The sequence below is a fragment of the Ruditapes philippinarum genome, unplaced genomic scaffold (genome assembly GCF_026571515.1).
Source record: "Ruditapes philippinarum isolate M1 unplaced genomic scaffold, ASM2657151v2 ctg8986_1_1_1_1, whole genome shotgun sequence".
Taxonomy (NCBI): domain Eukaryota; kingdom Metazoa; phylum Mollusca; class Bivalvia; order Venerida; family Veneridae; genus Ruditapes; species Ruditapes philippinarum.
In genome coordinates, this window is record NW_026855224.1 from 4,453 (window position 1) to 23,132 (window position 18,680).

Here is an 18,680-nt window from a genome sequence, read left to right on the forward strand (position 1 = left end):
ATTTGTGGATTTTTTAAAGGGGTGACCGGGCCCCCAAACTTTTGAAATCAGCCCCCAGTTTTCAAAGGTAAAACACGTTTCTTTATAAAAATTTTTCAATGGGAATGCTTGAAAAAGGCTTTTAGTTGGTAAAAAAGCATTTTGAATTTGGGGGGAAAGTTTAAAATTTTAGGGAAAATTTAGCAGAAAAGTGAAAAAACGTTGGGTTTGGGTTTTGGTAAATAGATCCCCTTTTTGGAAGTTGTTTTTTTTAAAAAAATAAAAAAAGGTTTTAAATGGAAAAATAAAAAAAGGCAGTGTTTTTGGGGGTTTAAGAAAATTTTTTAAAAACTGGCAGCTATTTTTTTAAAATTTCTTTTTTTAATTTAATAAATTAAATTTTTCGTTTATTTTAAAATTTTGCCCCTGGCAAATTTTGGGGTTTGGTCTTCATTTACTGTTTAAAATTTTTTTCCCTTGTTTTGGGGTTTTTTATTTTGGTCTTTTTTTTTAAACCATAATTTTTTTGTGAAGGGGATAGGATGTAATTTTCCAAAACCGTCCCCTTTTGTATTTCTTAGGGGGAAAAAGGGGTTTTTTTTAAAACCCCAGAATAAAACATTTTAAAAGGGTGTTTTAAAAGTTTTTTTTTTTAAAATTTTACAATATTTGTAAAAAACCTCATTTTTTCAAAAATTTGTGGCACCCCCTGAATAAAAAAAATGTTTAAAAACATTTTAAATGAAAATTTGATAAAAAAATAAAAATCAACTTTTTTTTTAAGGGAAAAAACAATACCCCCGGGCTGCAAAAGGTTTTTTAATAAAAAATGTAAAAGCTGAAAAAATTTTTCCCATACTTCAAAAAAAACCTTCAAAAAATTTTTAAAAAAATTAAATAAACTTTCACTTTAATATTTAATACATGGAATTGTTAAAAAATAACAAAATTGTTATTTTGAAAAATGTTTGAAGAGAAAGAATTTTAAACCAAAGTTTTGTTAAAAAATTGGAAAATAATAGAAAAGGATTGTTTATTCAAATTTTTACTGTACAATAAACTTAAAATGTCTCTTTTATATAAAGGTTTTTCCCAGTTTAATTTTATCATCGTAATATATTCATAGTAATAAACAAATTTGTTAAGACTATTTCTTACCCTTGTTATTTCTTAAATGCACAAAAATCCGACTTTGGATTTGCAAGAATGTCCCTATCTCGCTCAGCGCTCGTATATCTCATAGAATTATTTTATTTTAAAAATGAAACTTTACCTATTTCCATGTTGTAACTGTTTAAAAAAAACACCTCATGTACGAGATTTTCCAGATGTATTCATTCTAGTAAAGCCATTGCATAACCCATTGTGTGTTATTGTGTTGTCATTTGTGCTATGTGGTTTTTTAAAAAGTGTGTGGGTAGTTGTTTGTTGTGGCGTAGTATTTTACTCGGGGGCTGAATTTTTCAGGGTTTTTGCAGAAATGGGCAGGGCCGGAAGGACTGGGGCGACAGGGACAGCGTTTAAAGGGAAGCTACAAAAGATTAACCTGTTTTAAATTCTACGGGGGTTTAAATGTGATCTGGCTCTAGTGGGGCAAAGACCCAGCCCAATATACCATACAAAACCTAAACTACCCCTTTTCTGCTGCAAGATTCACTCGGGGGGAACTCAAAAATTTGAAAAGGGGAAATTTTAAAATTTGTAAAGGGATTTTTAAAAGCAGGGGGTTTTCGAATAAAAGTAAAAAAAATTTTTAATGTCAATATTAGAAGGTTATTAAAGAGGGGTTTTATTTTAAATGCCCACCTTTTTTCTGAAATTTTTAGCTTTGGCTAAAATTAAAAAAAAAAAATTGGGGTGTGGTTTGTTTTCTTTGGTAAGTTACATATATGAACTGAAGTAAGTTACATATATGAACTGTAGGGAAGTCTTACATAAATTGATGTGAAACATTGCCCCAAAAAATGTCAGTAATGTATGGAAGTACATGATTGTGAATGAAGATTGAACACTATTTAAGATTTTAATTTTGAACTTACAGACTTTTGAACATTGCTAGTACACATAGATGTTTGGGGAATTTCCAATTTAACACAATCATATGTGTGGACAATGAACATAATTTGTAACAGGGGGACAAATTTTAATTTCCCCCAAATGGTGTTTTTCTTTTTTTTCTGGGGAAATTTATTTAAATTTCATAGAATAATAAAAAAAAACTTTTTTTGGGTTTTTTCCCCCTAAAATTTGGGTTTTTTAACCAATCAAATCCCTTACCCCCTGAGGGGGAAATGGTTTGCTTATACTTGTAAATTTAAAACCACTTTTGAAAAATTTTTAAAATTCAGTGGATAAATCTTTTTTTAAAATTAAACACAAAAAAAAAATTTTTAATCTCTATAATTAAAATGATAAAACCCTTTGGGTTTATTACAGATACCCAAAACACGGCCCAAAGCGGACTAAAACCCAAAACGCCCGAGTAAAATCATTTAAAATTACGTTATGCAAAAAAGAGCAAAAAAAATATCCAAAAACAAAGCAAAAGTAAATGAAGATCCTAAAATGTTTTAAAACTGAGACAGTTCCAAAAAAGAGTTAGAGGAACTCAAAAAAAGGTTGGGAAAAAGGGTAAATACCATAATGTTTTCCCAAAATCATTTTTTATTTTTTAAAGGGCACTATTTTTTCGTGGTAAACCCCAAAAAATTTAAAAGACCCAAAATTTTTGGGCTGAAAATTAAAATTTTGGCATAAACATTACTTTGAAAAAAAAGGGGAAAAACCCCAAAAATTTTTTTAAACCCTGAAAATCCCCTTTTTTGGGAAAAAAAAAAAACAAAAAATTTTTTCATCCCCAAAAAATTTTAAGTGAATTCACTGAAAATGTAAATTAATAACAAAATTGTTTTTTTAAATATTTGCCCTTTTCTAAAGTGACGGGACAGTGAGGGTCAGAAATACATATTGATTTTGCATACTTGTTACATTTTGAGGATTGACAGGATAGTATTGAGGGGTTTTCAGAATAGCCATATTTGATTTTTCATATGTTTTTTTGAGTTGAAACGGACATTTGAAGGGGTCATAATAAAAACCCAAAAAAAATTAATTTGATTTTTTTTTTTTCCCCCCATATTTGATAGTAGAAGTAAGTGACGGGAAATCAACATTGAGGGGTCAGGAATAACATATTGATTTTCATATTTGTGTTTTTAGGGTGAGGGACAGTGAAGGGTCAGAATAACATACTTGATTTTCATATTTGTAATTTTTAGGAGTTGACAGACAGTGAAGGGGTCAGAGGAAGAGAGTTGAGGAGAAGGAATTTATAAAATTTGAAGAATGGTGTGAAGGTCAAAAGAAAAAAAGAAGAAGACAAAGAAAGGTTTTGTATTTATTTTGTGAGAAATACCAGATATTTTCATTGAAGTAGGTAGTTGTATGACATAGCATTCATATATTGATTACCAAATTTTTCCTATCTGATGTACCTTACTTAGGCTTGTAGTATTCAATGATTGGTAGGGTATACTTATAATATACATATATCATAATTGATGTAAATTCTTATATAAGGAAACGTTACTTTTTATATTCATTAAAAAAATTTAAAATGGGTTAAAAAAGCCATATAGAGCACTTTTTGTATCATGTAATACAAAATAGGAATATTTAGTACATAGTTATAATGAAAAGGTCAGTTTATTTGACTCAAAAAGAAGAAAAAAATTTCTTATCAAATGAGTGCTTAGTTCTTGATCACTTACACTTCTTACACCAATGTTTAAAGTTATTGCGCCTGCATTAGAGAGATATATATTATACATGTTATGATGTATTTGTAAACTGCTTTTTAGGAAACTAGTTTAAGTCTTTATTGTATCTTTATTTAAGTTACATATTTAGTGCAAAGTTTTTAGAAATTTTTTTGTATTAATAAATTTCAGTCTCTTATGACAAAGAGTTTTCTTCCACAAGATTAGCTGAAAAATCGCTAGTAGAAAATTATATCATTTTTGTACTTGTATATAAAACATATTTAATCAGAGTGAGCCAAACTTTGAAAAACATTAAAATAAGACATGGGACCGCCAAATTGTCATTTTCATTTATATTATCTAGGGTGGGTTCCTTTGTTTCTCATTCCTCACTCAACCAGAAGTTGTGATATTAACTTTTAAAAAAAATTAAAGTGACAAAGTCCTTATGAAGAAAAAGAAGTTAATATTCAATGAAAACATTATTTGTTTAATGACTAGAATCTAAGGCTTCGATAGTATACGGTATTCCTCCACCAATAATGCCTGAAATGATAGGTTGCCCTGAAACCCAAGCCATACAGACAAAAAAGATTGGAAACTTCTTGCATTATATTAATGATAAAAAGAAATGTAATATTATCAAATTTTTTTTTCTTTACAAGTTTTTCAAAGTTTGGCAATATTTATATTCATTTAGTTAACAAAAGTCACACACTGTTTACTTATAATTAATGTAACATATGTATATAACCATTTTGTTATTGAACATTGTATAATGATAACAGGAGATCAGTCAGGTAGGATTATATTTTGTTTATCCCCTTGTGCACCTTTGCTTGATACCTATATATAGCACAACTAGCTAGTTATACTTATCAGAGAGTCGACACAGTTGACGCAGTGTTCCGGTGGAGCGTAAAAATTCTGAAATGGCTCGTCTGATCTCCCGCTACTACAATAAAGATTACTAACAGTCTTTTGGATGAAACTGTAAAAGTAGATATCTGGTGTTTATTCTTTTCACATCGCATCGTAAAGAACCAGTTGTCTGGTTGTGAATGGGATATTATTTTGAATCTGATGCATTTTTACCAAAAAAAATTAAATTACTAACAATCCTACGAAATGAGTCACTGTATGGTTTTTGGTTGTCACTTTATACTTGTAAACACTTTTCATGTTCAGTACTTATCATCAACCGCCTCTGTGGTCGAGGGGTTTAGATCGATGGACTTTCTTAATTTCCAGTTAACCCTCTTCCTGGCGTGGGTTTCGATCCCCGGGAGATGCTTTGGTAGGTTTTAGCGCGGAGGAAGGGAGGGCCCCCCCACTGGTTTTTTACTTTCCAGGAACCCATTTTGGTTAGGGAAAAATACCCGCCCATATGGAAATGAAAAAAAACTGTTTAGAAAAAAGGGGTAAAAAAAGAAAACAAAAAAACAGTTTCTTATTTAAATTAAAACTTGAAAAACTCGTTGAAAAGTTAGCTGCGATTAAAAAGATTTTCATTGTTATTTTGTTTTTAAAAACGTATTGTGGGCCCTTTTTGATTTGGGATGGGTCCCGGAAAAAGGTTTTTTACTACAGTTTTAAAATATTCTTTTTAAAGTATTCAGGGGACTGCCGAAATTTATATCGTTTTATCCGAATATCATTATATGGTAGGGGCAACAAATATGAAAAAAAAAACAAAAAAAACAAGATTCGGGACCACAGCAATAGCATCATTATAAACAGTATATCATTATAAACGATATCTTTATAAGTGGAGTTTACTGTATATAGATTAGTATGTTAAGTTTTAAATATGAAATATATAAATACCTTGATAAATAGAGGATATTGAATGAGTGTAAGTTCAATACTGAATTTATTGCACGAGTTGAATAAAATTATATTATGCGAGCATAATATTAGTTTATTCAACGAGTGCAATAAATTCAGTAATGAACTTACACGAATTTAATATTCTATTTATCACATACCCAAAATAAAGACCGTTTAAAGTGAAATAAGAGTAATTTTTCATTGATGCGCCTATAGTATAACGCTAACATTTAGCGCCTATAGTATAACGCTAACATTTAGCGCGTCTTTACACTATGTTTGTATAACGCTAATGACGTCACGTCAAAATATATGCACGGCCGTGCAATACCATATTTACGGAGTCGCAAAATTGGCACGGGTGTGTGATAAACATTTTTTTTTTACTTGAAATAAGGGTGTAACGATACAATTAATTTGTGATACTGTACATACAGCATTACTGGGCTCAATAAACAATATGTGTCACAGTATATATCTGCATAAAATCAGATGGACCTATCAGTGAGGGAAAAAAAATCAGGCCAAATTTATACTTTATTGCATGATTAGTACCTAGTTTCCATATTTTTAAAACTGTAATTGTGCTTTTGCCCTTAGCCTGATAATTGCAACTGAATCGATTCTACCTAGGCAATCAGTGCGGGCCAAGATCAGGCCGCACATATGTGCTGTCTGATTATGGTCTGCACTGTTTAGTATGCATTCAGTACATATTCTAATCTGCTTTTGAAAGAAAGACAAGTCCATTTAAGATATCTAGCATGGTTAAGACTTAAAACTAAGACGATCACCTTTCAAATGGATTCTTTCATGATTGTGATGAAGCTATCCAACTAGCTTACAGAGCGTTGGTGGGTCTACTCAGGTGCCCATTAGTGTATGATTCATGCATGTTGTGGCATTTAAGGCCTTCCTCCATGGTAAAGCTGGAAAGTCACCATATAACCTTCTACTGTGTTATTGACACGTAAAACCCAACAAAAAAGTCCCTCTTCAAAATATTTGACAGAAAGATTTTTTATACCCGGTTTATACCACCAGTGGCAAGTTAAGATTTCTTGAAAACTCGTCCAAGTCCAGTGACAAATACCTCCTTGGATTGGTGATAAGGAAAATACATTACTGTATGCTGTACTGTATTGTAAGATAAGGGTCACTTGTTATACCATGAACTGAATTGTGGCTTTAAAATTGAGGTAAACCATACATGATGAATATATAGTGTGTTACACCTTTATATAAAATTAGTGTATAATTTATTGAAAATCATAAGACGGTTCTTTTTGTTTTATTCCTTCAACTTTGGACATATAGTAGATGGTAGATATAATATTTGTTGTTGTTTTATTGTTGTGTTTTTTTTCTGTCTATTATCACACTTTCCTGTTTATTTCTGCGATGCCTGAGGTGAAAAGGTGACAGTTGGATGTACAACATAGATTTTTACTTTTTCTTACATATATATTTTTTGTAAACTGTATAGCATACTTATTTTGATCTTTAGCCAGCTCAAAAATTGTATAAAACCTGTAGAGATTTGTTATGTGTTTAAAGAAGAGATACGTTCATCTGTTTGACTTCAAACCACTTGCCCCTCACTGCTGTGGGTTGGAATCTAGCCAGGGACTTTGGAATGTCAATTGTTCTACTTGGGTGCCTGAAATAATGTACAGAGTGGCACCTGAGATAAACCTTCACTAGTAAAGCTTGAAAGTCGCCTTATGACCTTTACATTCTTGGTGAATTGTTAAAACCAGCCAAAAAAAAAAAGAAAAGAAAAAAGAAGAAATAACCATGTACATGTATGATTAGAAACAATACTTTGATGCTCACTTTAAAGCAGCACACCTCCACATTCATGCTAATTATCATGAAAATTTAAAAATGTGTTTAAAAGTATAATACTGTAAAGTTACTAAAAGAATGCAATTTACACACTTGCCAAAAACAGGTCAAAAATGCAAAATAGCCCTTACTGCATTAGTAACGCAGTAGAAATATAGTTATAAATACTGAAAAGTCGGTCATTAATCGCACATAACATGTAAATATTAATAGAAATAAGAATCTTTTTACTTTTCTTACAATCTTAGTGCATTTCTCTTAGGTTTGATTTTATTGAAAATAGTTTTGCTCTTCTGGCGTGAAGCTTTCAGCTGTAATATTCATGTACATCCAACTGGCACCATTTGATGCTTCACATTTGTAGAGAGTGAATATTCTTTTCACCATGCATGGAGATTGAACAACTTTGAAATATTTTTAATGCCTTCACTACTTCAGGGTAGAGGTGAGGGGGGGGGGGGGGGGCAAAATATTTGCCTTTGCCTGTCTGTCACTCTGTTTGTTGAATGTAGGAGCAGTTGTAAAACATCTATTTTTTACCTCTATTTTACTTAGTTATTTGCTTTGAAGCTTATGTTTTCCTTATGTTTTCCTTTTATTATCATTCTGTATTTCTTATAGTCATTTTAACATTATGTTTGTACTAAGATTTCTTTTTCATCTTGCTAATTACTGGTAAGGAAAATAACCATTGTAATTTTAATTAAAGAAGAAAAAAACTGTCTTGCTGAGGCAACAAAATGTGTATATTCCCTTTTCTGTTCTTTATATTTCACTCCAAAAAATGTCATTTGATTGTGTCCAGTCCTTTTTTCTGTTCTGTATATTTCACTTCAAATTTTGTATCTTTTTCGAAGGGTCATAATGACTGGGGCCTCTAATGCTCTTTTATTTTCCCTTTGTGTAATGAATATTAACAGTTGTGAAATTGTAGTTGACAAAATTGTTAAACTATAAAACATTTTTTAATAAGATGTTACATGAATCAAGGCATTTCCAACACATTATTTAAACTATTTTCCCCTTTAAATATTTTAAAAAATAAATATAATACTTACTAGAAAAGCAATAAAGAAATAAAAAGCTGATTCCTATTGGTTCCCATTACAGTCTATGCGAAAGTCTTTTTTTTTTTTCAGGCCACATGAACCGAACCCTTTAGGTTTATTTCAGGCTCAGACGATTTTTTTCTATAGCGTTAAATTATTACAACTCAATGGAATGTTAAAATGATCATCTTTTGTAGTGTGACCTTAATTCTGTGATTTTTTTCAGGAAAGCATATCTCAAAGGAAAAGATGGCAGAAATTCAGGCCAAAATTGCAGCAGACCGTCGAAAATTAGAAGAACAAAAAGATATGGCTGAGGAGGAAAAGAACAAAGTAAAAGATGATCTCCTAGAAAAAGAAACTGAACTGAAAAAATATCAGTATGTCTATGTTTTGAGAATTATTTAGCAATAGAGGTTTAATGCACCATTTTTTCATGCATTAACATCTGCAGAAGCTCGAGGGTGAGGGTTTTTTTTGCAGATGTAAATGCATGAAAGTTAGGTGCATTAGTGCTACTATTGCATGAAAGTATACATTGTATGTCTTAACTGGCAATTCTGTTTGTGTGTTATCTGTATTATATTTATATGCCAGGCTACAAGCATTTCAGTACTGTCTGACCTGGCTGCTTGATTTGGGAAGCTCAATTTTTATATTTTGATAATGAAATCCATTAAATTTTGAATGGACTGTACCAAAATTCAAATCTGGGCAAAAGACCGTTGCATAAAAGTTAGCTGATTTAGGGTAAAGAATATTATATGAGCCGTGTCACGACAAAACCAACATAGTGCTTTTGCGACCAGCATGGATCCAGACCAGCCTGCGCTTCCGCGCAGTCTGATCAGGATCCATGCTGTTCGCTATCAGTTTCTCTACTTGTTATAGGGTTTGTAAGCGAACAGCATGGATCCTGATCAGACTGCGCGGATGCGCAGGCTGGTCTGGATCCATACTGGTCGCAAAAGCACAATGTTGGTTTTGTCGTGACACGGCTCATATATTTTATAGGGAGGAGCAAGATGCTCTGGCACAGAAGTTGGCAGCCATTGAGAAAAAGATTATAGTGGGTGGGGAAAATTTGTTGGAGAAAGCGGAGGAACAAGAAAGATTGCTGGAGGAAAGTGCCCTCGAATTACAGGAGAGAAAAGTTGTAGAGGAAAAGTTACGCAACAAGCTACAGGAAAAAGAGGTAAGAAAAAAAAGACAATCGGGTGATGTAAGACTAGGATGTTGAATGATTTCACACATGATGCCACAGCTAATCCGAAACTTAAGAATAATGAAAACTCTGTAATCTGTTTAGGTTGATTTGAATAAAAAAATATTTTATAATATATGGGTCATGATTATAGGATTATGTCACTGATAACATAGAGGTATGTTTAACATTGTAGCAAGAACGTTTGGACATTGAGGAGAAATATTCAAGTCTGCAGGAAGAAATAACGGGAAAAACGAAGAAACTGAAAAAAGTTTGGACAATGCTTATGCAGGCCAAATCTGAGGTTAGTATGCAACAGGACCTGCTATGTTTAGCGTACATGTATATTCTTGAAGTTAGTAGAACTATCTTCAAAAAGGCATTTGCTGCCTTAAATGAACATTCCAGATTATTTATTGGATACAATTTAAGAATAAGGCCTAAAGCAATTTAACATTGCGTTATTTTTCATATATGTGCGTTCATTGTCAAATTAAAGTTTTACATATTACAATGTGTTCCACAGTTTGCTTTTTGTGATATTGATGACAATCTGATAATTTTCCTGAATTCTTTATCTTTGGCTCGATTGGGAAACAAGTTCTTGCAACTTATATTTATCACTTTTGAGTCTGTTTCCTGCTACCAACCAGTACTGGTGTTATTTGAAGAAACATGGTTGTGATCCAATTTGTGCTCGAACCCATGGTCCCTGGGTTGAGAGGCAGACACCTTAACCTCTAGGCCACTGCTCCCCTTCTTTATCATTGACAAACAATATCCTTCAGATTTGCTACATCTTTGAATTAAGACCATGTTCTATATTCCATTTAAATTGATGAAAAAATTGTATCCTCTAATTCATGGCAAAAATACATGAGATTAATGCAAATGTGCCACATTTGGCATTTTATGGTCATACTGCCTAAAAAAAGATCACGTTTTCCATTTCTTCTGACAAAACGCTTGAAAATTTGAATTTTGCTTATTTCAGATTGCAGATTTACAACAAGAACATCAACGTGAGATGGAAGGTTTGTTAGAGAATGTACGTCAGTTGTCACGAGAATTAAAGTTACAGATGACCATCATAGACAACTTTATACCTCCAGAATATCAGGTAAATGTTATTTATTATGTCAGGTGTAAATCAACAGAATATCTGGTAATAGTATTTATTATGTCAGTGTAAATCACCAGAATATCAGGTAAATGTTATTTATTATGTCAGGTGTAAATCATCAGAATATCAAGAAAATGTTATTAATTTTGTCTCTGTAAATCACCAGAATATCAGGTAAATGTTATTTATTATGTCAGGTGTAAATCATCAGAATATCAGGTAATAGTATTTATTATATCAGTGAAAATCACCAAAATATCAGGTAAATGTTATTTATTATGTCAGGTGTAAATCATCAGAATATCAAGAAAATGTTATTAATTTTGTCTCTGTAAATCACCAGAATATCAGGTAAATGTTATCCATTATGTCAGGTGTAAATCATCAGAATATCAAGTAAATGAAATTTATTATGTCAGTGTAAATCACAAGAATGTCAGGTAAATGTTATTTATTATGTCAGTGTAAATCACAAGAATGTCACAACAGGTAAATGTTATTATGCAAGGTGTAAATCACCAGAATATGAGGTAAATGTTATTTTGCTTGTTGTAAATCACAAGAATGTTAGATAAATACTATTATGTAAGGTAATATATTAAATGTTTGGAAGCTATCCACCTAGCTTACATAAGGTCATTGGCTCTAATCAGGTGTGCCATCAGGTTTATGTTGCTAATTGAAACAATGCATGATGGGTAGCTCACTGAGGGGCTCCAAACTTGCTGGAACTCAGTGATGCTGTGAAGTAAAACTATGTACCTAAAAAAAGAAAGAATGATAAAATTAAAAGATAATGTGAGCCGCGTCGCGAAAAACCAATATAGTGTGTTTGTGACCAGCATGGATCCAGACCAGCCTGTGCATCCGCGCAGTCTGATCAGGATCCATGCTGTTCGCTTACCAACCCTATTACAGGTAGAGAAACTGATAGGGAAATGCATGGATCCTGATCAGACTGCGCGGACGCGCAGGCTGGTCTGGACCCATGCTGGTCGCAAACCCATTATGTTGGTTTTGTCTTGACGCAGCTCATGTCTATGATTATAGGAGATGATAGAACAGCATGTGGCATGGAATGATGATATAGGAGAGTGGCAGCTACGATGTGTTGCATACACGGGTAACAATATGAGAAAACAGACACCACAACCAGACAAAGATAAGGAGAAGGTAAAAAGTAGTCCAGATAATATATATTGCATAACACTTTTAAACCTTTATTGATCAAAAGATCATTATCTTAGCAATGGGATCTTGGGTTTGAGAGCTACTGGGGTCGAGACTAAGTTTTGTCATTTGCCAACAAAAGTAGTTAGTTTTAGGAAGAGGACTGGTTCAGGAGTGGTTTAGATAATCTTCAAGCTTCGGTCACTACTAAGGCCCTTACTACTCTAGATATATTCAATGGATTTTTCCATTATTTCAATCATGACAAAACCATCCACAACTGTTAGGGAATAGAGAAATATTCTACAATATGAAATAACTTAAAGCGGTCTTCAGCTTTTATTTTTCTGTTGGATAGACAATTCTGTGTTGTTTCAAACTTAGTATTTCAGTAATTTTATCTTGGAAAAGCGCATCATATCACTGTTAAATCATCTTCAAAACTGCCTTTCGAGAGCTATTTATAACGCGTCAGTGACGATGATGTCTTAAAATAGATGGTCGGGAAATGAATCCTCTGTTTTACTTATTTAAATATAGAGAGCAGAGCTGTAGATTAGATGTATCGAGGGGTTTCCTTATTGTTTATGTATTTTATTGTCAGCAGATTTCATTTTCCATCATAATTATTTTGTTTTGACAAATATATGAAACGATTTATCTGACATGATAACATATGTAGTCGTTAGAAAAGCTGAAGGCCGCTTTAATAGCAAACAGTGCAGACCATGATCAGTCAGTAGTGATTTGTCAGCTGATCTTTGTCCACATTTGTTGCATTAGTAGATTCGGTGGCTGTTATCAGGATATGGATTTTATAAATACCTTTAAAGTGAAAAAATGTTTATTGCATTCCATTTAAAGGCACATTACGCCCCAGACATGATCTTTATTTCTCAAAAACTTTTTTATTTTTGCTGTACTTAAGTAGTGTCAAAATAGTTACTCCTTTACCAGTTACCTGAACACTCTATTTCTTCTGTTGCTTTTTGTGCTTTTTAGCAATTAGTACAGTTATAGTGATAGAGTATTTTGTATGAAAAATCGAAATATTAATTTGTTTACATTTTGCTTTTTTATGATAAATTATTTTACATCGAGAGCTCCTTTCTTCAAGTAACAAGCATCTTGAATGCCCTAAAACCATTATTTAAAAGTTATAAAATTAATGTGTGCCCTTTCTAATGGAGTAAAAATGTATTCGTTTCTGAGGCATAATGTGCCTTTAAACATTACAGTTACCTCTCTTTGTGTCTGTGGCAGCCATTTGCAGTCAGATATATTGATACCATCTTTACACTGGATACAATTTTGTTTTATTAACTTTTGTAAAGTCTTAATGTTTTACTATATGTCCAAAAATTACCCATGTTATTGCTAAACAAAGTTACTAATACGTTTTGTTCACATAGGGCCAGGAGCCAGACTTGTCGAACATCTACCTTGCCTATACAGCAGAGGGGGCACAACAGGCTATGAAGCAGAAGTCATCCAAATCATCACGACCAAAATCAGGCCGCCCCAAATCTTCGAGACCAAAATCATCAAAAAAGTTGGTTTTTGTTAGAAGTTTTGTAATTTTGTTTTAATTTTGTTTAAATTTTAGTGAAGTAGTACATAAACCAGCAAGCCCCCCAGATTTGTTAATATTTTTTTTTTTTAAATCTTGTAATGAGTAAAATGTTGTAAAGTGTAAAAATTGCGTAAGACTAGTTTTACTACAGAAATTATCTATATTTTGTGGTGGCATGGCTGAGCGGTTAAAACATCCGACAAGTAATCTAAAGATTGGTAGCTGCATGGGTTCAAACACCATCGGGGTTAAGCCATTGTTTCCTTGAGCAAAAAAACTTAACATTCATTGCTTTGTACTGGTTGATTGCAGAAACATATTCCATAGTGTGTCTTTATTTAGAGCTATAGTGATATAGCTTCGTGCACAATCAAGATGAAATAAACTCTTTAAAAACTATAATATACAGAAACTTCACTTAATTCTTTCATATTAGGGAAGAAGTTTTGTGATGAAAAGGAACAAATCGGTGTTATTTTTATGATACATTGGGGCTAGGAATTATACCTGATAGTAAAAATCTTAAGATTCTTGAACTATAAACATTTTTTTCCAAAGTTTAAGGTTATGAAGATTATTTTATAGCTCGACTATTCAAGGAATGGGTAGAGCTATTGTTCTCACCCAGGCATCAGCATCACACCTTGAATAAGTTTTTGCATGCAGATTGGTATATCTAAAACAACTGAGGGAAATCTGTGGAAACTTAACACACTTGATTGAGAGTATAATAGGTCACCAAAGACGCACTTTCCAAGGTTCACAACTCTTAACTTAGATTTTGACAGAATTATGACCCTTTTTGAACTTTGATAATTCTACATTATTCAGGTTTTTGTTTAATAATCCTATAGACAGCTGAGCTCTTATTATTTGTTTTTTATCCTAAATTGGAGGTGTGCCCCTTTAAAAGTTGGGAAATATTATACCCCCAAAAACGAAGTTTTGGGGGGGTATATAGGAGTCACCCGGTGGTCGGTCGGTCGGTTGGGAGGTCGGTCGGTCCAGACGTCCGTTGCATTTTCCTTGTCCAGAGCATAACTTGAAAACTAATGGATGGAATTCAATATAACTACATACAATGGTCAAGCACATTGAGAGGAAGTGCAGTGCACAAGAACCATAAATCTATCTTGACTAATTACAGAGTTATTGCCCTTTGTTACTTTTCCTTGTCCGGGGCATAACTTGAAAATTACTGGTTGGAATTCAAAACAACTTCATACATTTGTCAAACACAATAAGGGGAAGTGCAGTGCACAAGAACCATAACTCTATCTAAAGTAATTACAGAGTTATTGCCCTTTGTTGCTTTTCCATTGCTTTTTTTTTGTCCGTTGCATTTTCCTTGTCCGGAGCATAACTTGAAGACTAATGGTTGGAATTCAATATAACTACATACAATGGTCAAGCACATTGAGAGGAAGTGCAGTGCATAAGAACCATAACTCTATCTTGACTAATTACAGAGTTATTGCCCTTTGTTACTTTTCCTTGTCCGGGGCATAACTTGAAAACTACTGGTTGGAATTCAAAACAACTTCATACAATTGTCAAACACAATAAGGGGAAGTGCAGTGCACAAGAACCATAACTCTATCTAAAGTAATTACAGAGTTATTGCCCTTTGTTGCTTTTCCATTGCTTTTTTTTTGTCCGTTGCATTTTCCTTGTCCGGAGCATAACTTGAAGACTAATGGTTGGAATTCAATATAACTACATACAATTGTCAAGCACATTGAGAGGAAGTGCAGTGCGTAAGAAACATAACTCTATCTTGACTAATTACAGAGTTATTGTCCTTTGTTTCTTTTCCTTGTCCGTGGCATAACTTGAAAACTACTGGTTGGAATTCAAAACAACTTCATACAATTGTCAAACACAATAAGGGGAAGTGCAGTGCACAAGAACCATAACTCTATCTAAAGTAATTACAGAGTTATTGCCCTTTGTTGCTTTTCCATTGCTTTTTTTTTGTCCGAAGCATAACTTGAAGACTAATGGTTGGAATTCAATATAACTACATACAATGGTCAAGCACATTGAGAGGAAGTGCAGTGCATAAGAACCATAACTCTATCTAAAGTAATTACAGAGTAATTGCCCTTTATTACTTTTCCATTGCTTTATTTTGTCCGGACCATAACTTGAAGACTAATTGTTGGAATTCATTATAACTTCATACAATGGTCCAGCACATTGAGAGGAAGTGCAGTGCACAAGAACCATAACTCCATTTTGACTTATTACAGAGTTACTGCCCTTTGTTTCTTTTCCTTGTCCAGAGCATGACTTTAAAACTACTGGTTGGAATCCAAAACAACTTCATACAATGGTCAAGCACAATAAGGGGAAGTGCAGTGCACAAGAACCATAACTCCATCTTGACTAATTACAGAGTTATTGCCCTTTGTTACTTTTCCTTGTCCAGAGCATAACTTGAAAACTACTGTTTGGAATTCAGTACAACTTCATACAGTTGTCAAGGACATTTAAAGGAAGTGCAGTGCACAAGAGCCATAACTCTATTTTGACAAAATACAGAGTTACTGCCCTTTGATACTTTTCCTTGTCCGGAGCATAACTTAAAACGTACTGGTTGGAATTCAAAACAACTTCATACAATGGTCAAGCACAATAAGAGGAAGTGCAGTGCACAAGAACTATAACTCTATCTTCAGTATTTATAGAGTTATTGTCCTTTGTTCTTTTTCTTTGTCTTTCTGGACTTATTACAGAGTAATTCAATTAAACTTCATCAATGGCCAACCACATTGAAAGGAAATGCATCATACATGAACCATAATTATCTTTAATTGCCCACAACCATAACTCTATGTTTCAATTCTTTTAAAAGGTATTCGGTTACTAGTAACATCCTCATTTCCGAGGCAGACTTGTGGGGGTATTAATCACATTTAGTGATAGTTCTAGTTTTCACTGTTCTAAGTAGGCAGTGTTGTTGCAACGAAATAGTTGACAACAATATTTAAAGGCGACTGTCCAGTACACTCAATCCTGAAAAAAAAATGTCATGAAATAAAGCAAGAATCCCTGTATCACTGATGTTAATTCAATTTAATGTTTTTTTGTTTTGTTTTTTTTAGATCTTTTAGTATAATATTGAATTATTATTGTTGTTGTTGTTTTCAGAAAGCGTAACAAGGACGCGGAGATTGACTCTGTACTACAGTGACTTTATCACGCAGCATTTGCTTTACTCCTTCTAGACATGTACCTGTACTGGAGCTGCGTTTATCTGACCTGGTTGATCGAAGGCGATGTTACGGAGATATCATCATATATAAATATACAAAGCACTCCCGTTTATCCATGGCTGAATTCAAGGACTTTATCTGCTGTTATAATGTTTCTGGCAGTCATAGTCACGTGGGTTCTGTCGTTTTCATTCTTAAGACATACTACCTGATTGACTTTTCTCTTTTTTTAAAAAATCTTTTGTAATATTTAACATTCTTTGTGTCCATTTTTAAACAAAATCCAGACCAATTTTTTACAGTCAAAACAATTTTGGAATACAAATGTACTCTCACGAGTGGAATAACTCATGCATAATTTAACATAAATTTTTATCTTACATAAGATTTACTTGTGTTTGGACCAAGACTAAAAGTTAAAGTGACCAAATGTTCCCTGTTCAGACAGTATCATTTTCATAACCGGGTTGAAATTATAATCGTGCTACCATGATATTGATATTTATAAGTATGTACACATTTATATTTTAATCGTCACTTAGTGAGTGACTGCTGTTATTACGTATAGAAGTTGTATGATGATAAAAAAAAGGTTGTGTTATTTGCTAGACTTAGTAAATGGCAGTTTTTTATATTGGAAGAATTTTTTTAATACAAGTACTGTTATTTACATGTGCAAAAACTTGAAACTTTAGATATGAAATACTTACCTGCAATAATGCAATTAATTTGTGTTTATACTACAACAACATTTTTGCAACATAAAACTTATTTGTTTGATTTGAGTTGTCCAAACTTAGGGGAGATTTTACCTTCACCCTTATAATGGAATAGCCCTGCTATGAATTTGGATCTGTTAATTTTAAGTAAAAGGGGTTCTGCAGTATTATTATGGTAAAATTGAGTATTGGGTCTGATCAGACTGTACTATAACCACCAGCTAGACTGGTTCTTTTATGGTGGCATAGGCAAATCAATATGACTAAAAACACCCAAGTTGATCAAAATATTTTTAGTTTTTGGGTTTAAATATGTTCAGGGGTTAATTAATTCAGAAATCTCAGCAGGTCCTTAAGTCCATATTATGGACTGTCCTGTAAATCCATATTATACTGTTATTACATGTCATAAACTTTTTTTAAGTTGTGCTGATGATTTTTTTTAGCAGTTTAGCGTATTAAGTTAGTGCATAATTTAGACTCACACATTTTTGTTGCGTTTTTTGTCATTATGGACCTCTCAGAGCTATTATGATTATTTTTGCGATTCCCTCCATGATTTATTTATTTTTATTTTATTTTTCCATAGAAAAATGCTGTGATAATTTCAAATTTATTGTAAATTTCTCTTTGTGTTTTGTATCAAACTGATTTATATTGTAAATATGCATAATTATAATATTGATCATTGAAAATTAAAATATCACTTTTTACATTCAAAGTATATTTTGTTCTTAATATATTTGTAACTGTGAGCAATGAATATTTATTTATTCAAACTAAAATCAAATTGTGGACAATTATATATGTTGCAACATCTATTATCAATTTAGGAGAAATATACTGGTGGCACTGTCCAGAACGTGAATCTTGTGACCTCCCTTGACATGATATAAACTTGAATCTAGTAACCTCCCTTGACATGATATAAATGTGAATGTAGTTACCTCCCTTGACGAATCTAGTAACCTCCCTTGACATGATATAAATGTGAATCTAGTTACCTCCCTTGACATGATGTAAACTTGAATCTAGTTACCTCCCTTGACATGATATAAATCAAACTCCTCACAGTGATTACCTCCCTTTTTAGATTGTAATCACTGCCTTTGCAGATGTCACATGATGATAAAAGTCAAATGACGTATCGTCGAAATTCAAATGTAAATATCGACCGTTACATAGAAAATCTAACGTCATATT

The 18,680-nt window shown here is 32.7% G+C and overlaps 1 protein-coding gene across 1 annotated transcript; it reads left to right on the top strand.

Annotated features, from left to right (window-relative positions):
• Window positions 1-4,528: 4,528 nt before the first annotated feature.
• Window positions 4,529-18,198, top strand: LOC132742546 (kinesin-like protein KIF3A; the record flags this gene model as incomplete). The annotated part of the gene is given in 8 exon segments (XM_060730981.1): window positions 4,529-4,540; window positions 8,694-8,847; window positions 9,482-9,662; window positions 9,868-9,978; window positions 10,669-10,794; window positions 11,848-11,970; window positions 13,380-13,519; window positions 16,694-18,198. Coding segments are annotated over 7 exon segments (855 nt in total). The 3' UTR covers window positions 16,737-18,198.
• Window positions 18,199-18,680: the final 482 nt, after the last annotated feature.